Genomic DNA, 9,501 nt, shown 5'->3' with positions numbered 1-9,501 from the left:
TATTTTTCATTTTGGGTACCCAAGCTTGCTTGGGTCCTTGAGGGTTAGTGCATATGGTTCCTTTTGGAATCCAAATTTGTTTAATCGTAATAACTTTACCATTTGATTTATTCGAATTAGAACCATAAGTAAAGTTTTTATGCCCAATCTTTTTATATTTGAAATAAGTTATCTTATTTGATGGTTTGCTTGGCAAATTGATAACCTTTTTCTTTAGGGTTTTATTATTGAGCAAAGGAATCCAGCCAAGTCTTGATTTATCAAAAACAGCATGTTGGCTTTCAAACATCGTTTTTAATTTTTCTGAACTTACAGTGGATTTGTTAATAAAAGATTTTAATTGGTTGATTTCTTCATTTAGGTTTTGATTTTCTTTAATTAAATTCTGATTTTTCTGAATCAATTGTTCTGAATTTAACCTTAAGCTTTCATTTTCAGAATTTAGTTTGTCTTGTATTTCACCAAAAGAATTTCTTTCTTTTGAAATTTTTAGATTTAGTTTCTTAGAATTTTTATTCTTCATAGCTAGTTTTCTACATTCACAATACAATTCATGAAAAGCATTTAATAATTCATCATAAGAAAATTCTTCTTGAAAATCATTTGATGTAAGAGTAGATTCAGATTGTACCTTATCTTCTTGTGCCATAAAGCACAAGTTAGTTACCCCTTGTATTTCTTTGGAGCTAGTATCATCATTGTTGCTCCTAACTTTTATTTTCTTGCTTGACTCTTCCTTGGTCAAGGCTTTCTTCCTTTTTATCTCTTTCTTACTTTCTTCTTGCTTCCTCTTCTTCTTTGTCTTTAGGAAGCTTTTGAATTTTTCGGTGTTTGGGTATGGATCCTTGTTTTCATCACCGAATTCTTCATTTGTTGTTCTTTCTTCCGGATTGGGAGATTCAACATCGTTTTCTGCAGGCTCACTGTTAGTATGTAATTGAAGCATATGTGAGCTAAACAGAATATTGTCATAAATATTTTCTAAAGTATCCCAGATTTCCTTAGCAGATAAACATGCAGAGATTTTATTAAATTCAGTTTCATGGATAGCACAATATAGTATGTTCATAGCATTAGCATTCAATTGTGCTAAGTCTTTTTCATTAATAGTGTGAGAGAGTGAGTGAGGGCCTCTAGTAATGATGTACCATAATTCATAGTTTGAAGCTTGAATGAATATCCTCATTCTAGCTTTCCAATAAGTGTAGTTTGTGCCATTAAATAGAGGTGGTCTATCAATTAATTGTCCCTCTCCTATAGAACATCCCACTTGGGTTGTCATGATCTTTAACTCTTGATTGTGAGATCAATGGGTACTATTAGAGCACCTTGCTCTGATACCACTTGTTGCCCAAGGTGACAATCCAAGAGGGGGGGTGAATTGGTTTCTTCTAAATTTTTGGTACTTTTAAAACTTTCTTAATTAAGTGCGATGGATGCTCTCTTAGGTTATTTAAGTGAGTTAATCTAATGCAAGAAGAGAAGATAAAGCAAGAGAAAATGAAAGCACAAACACAATGCAAACACACCAATATATAGTGGTTCGGTGCTCTCCTTAGCACCTACGTCCACTCCCCAAGCGTACCCTTGGGAATTCACTATAATCTTGCGGATTACAGTTGGATTATTTTCCGGGCTCACAATCCAAAAACCTTGTTGGTTTTATGGGCTCACCAACGAACCTATACACTTGGTTTTCCGGGCTCACCAAGAACCTTGTTGGTTTTGCGGGCTCACCAACGAACCTATACAACTTTGGTTTTCCGGGTTCACCAAAAATCTTTGTTGGTTTTGCGGGCTTACCAACGAACCTTTGTTGGTTTTGCGGGCTTACCAACGAACCTTTACAAAGTGTTTAAACAAATGAAAAGAAAAGATTTAAACTCCTAGATGAGCATATAAAGCAATATGAACAACAAGAAGAGTTAGAAAGAAATTATCGCTTTGAAGTCGCTTTGCTCTTCTTGGTCAAGGAAGCTTCACTCTTCAATGGGGGAAGGAGCTCTTAATGCCTCTTTGAATCTGCTCAATCCCTTTCTTTGATTCTTGAATGAAGCTCTTGATGAAGCTTGTCTTGCTAGGGTTCTCTCTTGAATGCACTTGATGTATTTTCCCCAAAGCTTGCTTCCTCTGATGAATACTCCCTCTTAAATACTTCTCCAACCTCCAAATAGTCCTTTCTGACCGTTGGATTGAAGAAACTAGCCGTTTATAGCCGTTGGGAGTCAAAAAAGCATTTCTGCACAACTAGCCGTTATGTTCAGCCCGTGTTTGGGTCGGCTCAACCTGTCCTTGGGTCGACCCAACCTTTACTTGGGTCGACTCAACCATTTCTTGGGTCGACCCTCTCAGAAAACACAGAAACTTGAAATTCAGCCTTCTGTTGCCTTGGGTCGACCCAACCTTTCTTTGGGTCGACCCAAGGTCAGCTTCAGAAAATTCAGAGCCTTGAATTTCAGCCTTTCTTCACTTGGGTCGACTCAAGGTTTACTTGGGTCGACTCAACTTCTTCTTGGGTCGACCCTCTCAGTAAATCCAGAGAGCATTCTTCCTTTGCATTTTGAGGTTCTTTGGAGGTTGGGTCGACTCTTGCTTACCTTGGGTCGACCCAACTCACTGTTCATTTGTGCTGTTTTTGCAGGAGTGTGCCAGATGATTCCTCGATGTGCCGGGGTCGACCCAATCAACCTATGGGTCGACTCAATCCACACTTTGCTGCATTCTCAAGGTTAGTTTCATCCAAATGAACAAGACCATATATATATTTCCAATTAAGCAAATGTACTGAGAGCAATGAACTTATAAATGAAGTATCAATTTTAACTTATAGCATACTCTAGAGAATTGCTTGTTAATCATCAAAATAACACTATCATCCTCAGAGGCCGTAGATCTGGCCGGAGGAGAAGAAGAGGGCCGGAGGACCGGCCGGAGGCATGGGCTTCGGTGGAGACGAAGGAGAAAAGAGAGGAGAGAGAGGATAGCGGGAGATGAAGAGGCGGAAGCCTCTGGAAGGGGGGAGAAAAACCCTCATAACGGGTTTACGGGTCGGATCCGAATCCGAACCCGCAACCCGTTAAGCCCAAAAGAAAGAAAAAGGGAAAGAAAAAGAAAAGGAAAAATAATAAAAAAAATCTTAAGAACAGGTTTGTGGATCGAATCCAGATCCGAACCCGCAATCGTTAGACCTAAAAGCCAAATTGGGTTAAGTGAACCCAAATAAACCAAGCCCAATCTGTTTGGACGAACCCAAATGACGAATTAGATAAAATCTGAACTCAATTGAGACTAATTTAAGCCCAGTCCGAATCCAATTAAGTATGTGGATCTTATCAGACCCAATTGGATATAAATCAAGCCCAATTTAATTGATTTGAGGCCAAGTTGACCTCAGGCTGACCCTGGCTCAGGCCCAAAGGGGCCACATTGACCCTAAATCCAAAATTTGACCCAATTAAACTTGGGATTAAGCCTTTTGACCAATTAGAAGGCCAATTAGCCCATGTAGACCCAATCAAGGCTCCAATACGGATGCATTAGACTTGGGCTAAATTTCGGGTAGGATCCAAACAAGTAAAAAGAAATAACATGCTTGTTATGGTATGATTTTAGGTGACTCAGGATCCGTCACCAGGATGCGAGAGACGTGGAAAAAAGCGAATCACGGTAAGTAACCTATCCTAATCTTCTATGGATCATGCATGTAATTAACCCGTCATAATCTTATTATAGATTATGTGCCCTAAATTATGAATTATGAATCATGAATACAAGTGGCATGTTTTTGTCATACAAGTTATGATTATGTACGCATTATGCTTATGCAGATTTTATTATGCCTGCAAGATAATTGGATTACATTATTATGATTGTCATTAGTATAAATTGTGGTATAAGTGTAAAAAATGATGATGAATTGCATCTATCTATATGCACTTCTTGCAAGGGGTACCTAAGGGCTCTTAATGCTATGGGTCGAATACAACTGAGCTGACCTTACCAGTGGCCGATAAAGACTGAGCCGGCCCCGCCAGTGGCTGACTAAAAACTGAGCAGGCCCCGCCAGTGACCGATAATGAATTTGCCGTAGCATCCATGAGGTACTACCTGTAAGAAGTATTGTTTACGGACTCTTAAGAGCTACTGATCGAATGCAACCTAGCCAGCCTTGCTAGGGACCGAGAATGACTGAGCCAGCCCCGCCAGTGGCCCCTTAATAATTGAGCTGGCCCCGCCAGTGGCCGATAATGACTTTACAGTAGCATATGAAGGTATGACCATGGCATGCCGGAGGCACGGTTTTTATATGTGCATGTTATAAAAATTCTTGTTGATATAGGACGCTGATTTATTTACTCAGCATGAATATTTTATCATGATGATTTATTAGATAGTATACATGTCAGCTTCTCAAACCTAGCTAAAACATATTTAGCATTTTTAGTTGATTCGACAAGATTATGTAGGATTACTTACTGAGCCATGTAGCTCATGCCTGTTCATTTATATTTTTTTCAGATCCCCACCAGTGACAGCTGCTAGAAGCATTTTTCTTTTGCAACATGGCTTCTTTATTTTTGGGGTGATATTAATATACTTTTGTGTACATAAACTGTGTAGAATCTCTTTACCTTATATCAACCAGTATGTTGTAATGCACATAATTTGATATATGCAAGTTTGACTGCTTTTTACTACCTGTTAACCATGTACGAGGCTGCGTGCTATTATGGGCAGTAGTCAGCAATAACACGACCGTGTCACGGATCTGGGTTCGGGGCGTGACATCTCGTGGTATCAGAGCTCTAGGTTTAACAAGATCATAACTGTAAAAATTTGGACTAATGGGTGGTTAAGAATGTTATAACTTATCAGGATATGTTGATCTTACCCTAAATTTTGGTTGCGGTAACCATTGTAAGAAATGGAAGACGATAGGAGGGCACCATCCCCAGATCCTAACTACCACTCAGATTCCCCGGATACGCCATGCTTTGTGGCAGGCAACACAGATCTAGCTGGAGTATACCAGCTGATGATGCAGTTACTCCAGCAGCAGCAGCAGATGCAGTTGGCCACCATACAACCAGCCAACTCCTATTATGAAAATTTAAGACGATTGAACCCACCAGTATTTGACGAAGGATCGGACCCGATAGCAGCTGAGACGTGGGTTCGGAAAATGGAGAAGATGTTCCAAGCGCTCCAGTTTTTTGAAGAAACAAAGGTCCGATTAGCCATTCCCCAGCTGAAAGGAAGTGCTGAATTTTGGTGGACAACCATGGAACCAGCATATCCCACCAGTAGGATAACTTGGATGGACTTTACGAGGTTGTTCTACACCCAGTATTTTTCGGACTTAGTTAACCAGATGAAACAAGATGAATTTTTGGCACTGACACAGCCCGATCAGATGTCCATCTTAGAGTATGCCAACAAATTCAACGAGCTTGGTCGATTCTGCCCCCAGTTCATGGACAATGAAAGAAGTAAGGGAAGCTGATTTGAGCAGGGGCTGAGGTACAGGATCAGATCTTGAATATCTTCTCACCTATTCACCTGCTACAGAGACGTGCTGGACCGGGCTTTGAAGGTTGAGGCCGACTTGATGAGGCCTGATAGAGAAAGAAATAATCTGATGAAGGCCAGGCCAGCAAGAGGGCAGAGCAGTAGGCCCAGAGGCATCAAGGGCCCCATAATTATGAAAAGATAGAATCGAGGTTGCCCTAGCTGCGGCAAGCATCATAGTGGGCCTTGTCTGAAGAAAATTGGGGCCTGTTTTACTTGCGGGCAGATTGGACATATAGCATGGGGCTGCCCAAGGAGAGCACCCAGACCTTCCACCCCTGAGGGCCAGAGGCCAAGGAACAACCCTCGAGTGTTCGCGCTGACTCGCCAGGACGCCAATGCGAGCGACCAAGTGGTGACAGGTACACTGCCAGTCAATTCGATTGATGCCTCTATTCTGTTTGATTCTGGTTCCACACATTCCTTCGTGTCAGTTAGTTTTTCCAAACAGTTACATTGCACATATGAGAAAATAGAACCATTGCATGTTGCCACGCCCCTCCAAGAAACAGTAATAGTTGACACTAAATACAAGAACTGCATAATTCAGTTGGAAGAAAAAGAATTAGAAGTAAATCTTCTACAGCTTGACATGCATGATTTTGACATCATTTTGGGAATGGACTGGATGTCCTAGTACCACGCCCATATTGACTTACCATAAGAAAGCGGTATTTCGAATGCTAGGAGAACCAGAGTTCTTCTTCCCGAATGACGATACACCCCCTCAATGTAAGTCGACACTGCATTTCATTTCTGCCTTGCGAGCCGCCAGGGCACTAAGAAAGGGTTGTACGGCTTATCTGGCATGGGTAGTGGATACCTAAAAGGAGATTAAACTAGAAGATATTCCGGTAGTCAGAGAATATCCGGATGTTTTTTTTGAGAAATTATCGGTATTACCCCTGATCGGAAAGTCGAATTCACTATTGACCTCGCACCAAGAGCATGACCTATTTCCAAAGCTCCTTATCGAATGGCCCCTGCTGAGCTAAGAGAATTAAAGACACAACTACAAGAACTTTTAGATAAAAAGTTTATCCAACCTAGTGTGTCTCCATGGAGAGCTCCAGTACTGTTTGTAAAAAAGAAGGATGGGAGCATGCGGCTGTGCATCGATTACCAGGAATTGAACAAGATAACAATAAAGAACAAATATCCTCTATCTCGGATCGACGACCTGTTTGACCAATTGCAAGGCACCCAAGTCTTCTCCAAGATAGATTTACAGTCCGATTACCATCAGTTAAAAATTAAGGTTGATGACATGCCAAAGACTACATTTCGAACCAGGTATGGGCATTATGAATTTCTAGTTATGCCTTTTGGACTGACCAATGCTCCGGCTACTTTTATGGACTTAATGAATAGAGTCTTCAAGCAGAATTTAGATCAGTTCGTGATAGTCTTCATTGATGATATACTGATTTACTCAAGGAGCATGGAAGAGCATGAGGTTCATTTGAGAATGGTACTTCAGACCCTTCAGAAGAAAAGGTTATATGCCAAGCTGAGCAAATGCGAGTTCTGGTTGAGCATCGTGGCATTCCTCGACCATGTGATCTCCAAGGATAGAGTGTCGGTGGAACGCAAGAAGATAGAAACAGTGGTAGATTGGCCTCGTCCCACCAATATCAAAGAAAATTAGAAGCTTTTTGGTATTGGCCGGATATTACCGACGGTTTGTGGAAGGATTCTCCAAGATAGCCACTCCTTTGATCCGTTTGACCAAAAAATGAGCCAAGTTTTTTTGGGACGGCAATCGTGAGAAAAGCTTCCAGGAGTTAAAACAGAGGTTAGTATCTGCTCCAATTTTAACTCTGCCATTCACAAATAAGGAATTTACTATTTATAGTGATGCTTCCAAAATCAGACTAGGCTGTGTATTAATACAAAATGGCAAGGTAGTAGCCTATGCCTCTAGACAGCTAAAATTCTATGAGCAAAATTATCCAACCCACGACCTAGCGTTGGCTGCAGTGGTCTTTGCCCTGAAGATCTGGAGGCACTACCTATATGGAGAGCATTGCGAGGTATACACTAACCATAAGAGTTTAAAATATAAATTTACCCAGAAAGAATTGAATATGCGGTAAAGAAGATGGTTGGAAATTCTGAAGGACTATGATTTGAGTATTAAATACCATCTAGGCAAAGCCAACGTGGTGGCTGATGCTCTGAGTAGAAAGTCAGCGGTAAGTTCAGCTGCACTACTCACCGCCTAGCCGCAGATTCAGAAGGATCTTGATAAGCTGCAGGTTGAAGTAGTTGCACAAACTACAAGGAGTCTGTTGGCCACTCTGAGAATCCAACCAACACTGATCGACAGAATAAAGATCGCCTAGCAGTCTGATGTACACACCGGTCAACTCAGGGATGAAGTAAAGAAAGGGTTACGACCCGAACTCCAGATTCACTCAGATGGTACCTTGAGGTTCGGTCATCGATTATATGTTCCAGCTGATGCTGAATTGAAGAAGGAGATCCTAGGAGAAGCCCACCAGTCTCGTTTTTCTATCCACCCTGGCAGTACCAAGATGTACAGGAACCTCCGAGAGCATTACTGGTGGAAGGGTATGAAAAGAGAAATAGCTGAATATGTTGCCCGATGCATGACCTGTCAGCTGATAAAAGCAGAACAGCAGAGGCCAGCAGGATTACTAGAGCCACTAGAAATTCCAGAATGGAAATGGAAGCATATTACTATGGACTTTGTTATAGGGCTCCCAAGAACAGTAAAAAGAAATGATGCAGTGTGGGTGATTGTTGACCGCCTCACAAAGTAAGCTCACTTGCTACCCTTTAGGGTTGGAACCTCATTTGACAGGCTAGCCCAAATATATATTAATAAAATTGTGCTACTACATGGAGTGCCGGTGAGCATTGTATCTGATCACAACCCCCGATTCGTATCCAGATTCTGAGGAAGCTTTCAGAAGGCCACGGGTACCGAATTAAGGCTTAGTACAACATATCACCCCTAGACCGACGATCAATCAGAACGAACAATCCAGACTCTAGAAGACATGCTGAGAGCTTGTACCATGGACCTAGGTGGAGGCTGGGACAACTACATACCTCTGGTAGAGTTTGCCTACAACAACAGTTACCATTCCAGCATCCAAATGGCATCGTATGAAGCTCTATATGGAAGAAAATGCTGATCTCCTCTGCTTGGGATGATGTTGGAGAGCGAAAATTACTGGATCCTGAATTCGTTCAGAATACTAGAGATAAAGTTCTTATGATAACCCGAAGACTATAGGCCGCTCAGGACCGACAGAAACGATGGGCTGACAAAGGAAGAAGGGAATTGAAATTTTTGGAGGAAAACTTTGTCTTCCTAAAAATTTCTCCTTCAAGGGGTGTTACCCGATTTGGGCGGCACGACAAGTTGAGTCCCCGATACATCGGCCCATTCGAGGTTCTCGCCAATGTTAGCAAGGTCGCCTACAAGCTGGCCTTACCTCCGTAGTTATCAAGCGTACACGACGTCTTTCACGTCTCCCTCCTATGCAGGTACATCCTAGATCCCAGCCATGTAATACAATATGAACCTCTGCAGATAAATGAAGACCTGACCTATGAGGAAGTCCCTTTGCGCATCGCCGATAAGGAGCAGATTCTTCGGAGGCACACCATTCCTTACGTCAAAATCCAATGGACCAACCACACTGAACGGGAAGCCACCTGAGAACTTGAAGAGAAGATGCGTCAAAGTTACCCCCAACTCTTCGAAAATTGAGGTATGTATAATTTCGAGGACGAAATTTATTTTAAGGGGGGGAGGATCTAATCTCCAGGCCCACTACAAACTGAGCCCAATATTTTAAGGCCCAATTAGAGGGGTTGGGCCCGATTTTACTCTATGGGCAGTACTGATAGGGTGGCAACCGTGAAGGGGTTGCCACCTCATGTTGAGAAGGGAAGTGA

The 9,501-nt window shown here is 41.8% G+C and overlaps 1 protein-coding gene across 1 annotated transcript; it reads left to right on the top strand.

The window, feature by feature from the left end:
- Window positions 1-4,924: 4,924 nt before the first annotated feature.
- LOC103698136 lies at window positions 4,925-5,503 on the top strand. Its single transcript, XM_008780125.2, has one exon. The coding sequence runs from the start codon at window positions 4,925-4,927 to the stop codon at window positions 5,501-5,503; it is 579 nt and encodes a 192-aa protein (XP_008778347.2).
- Window positions 5,504-9,501: the final 3,998 nt, after the last annotated feature.

This window comes from Phoenix dactylifera, unplaced genomic scaffold (genome assembly GCF_009389715.1).
Source record: "Phoenix dactylifera cultivar Barhee BC4 unplaced genomic scaffold, palm_55x_up_171113_PBpolish2nd_filt_p 001243F, whole genome shotgun sequence".
Taxonomy (NCBI): domain Eukaryota; kingdom Viridiplantae; phylum Streptophyta; class Magnoliopsida; order Arecales; family Arecaceae; genus Phoenix; species Phoenix dactylifera.
The sequence above is the reverse complement of the archived record's forward strand: the minus strand, read 5'-3'. Positions and strand labels throughout refer to the sequence as shown.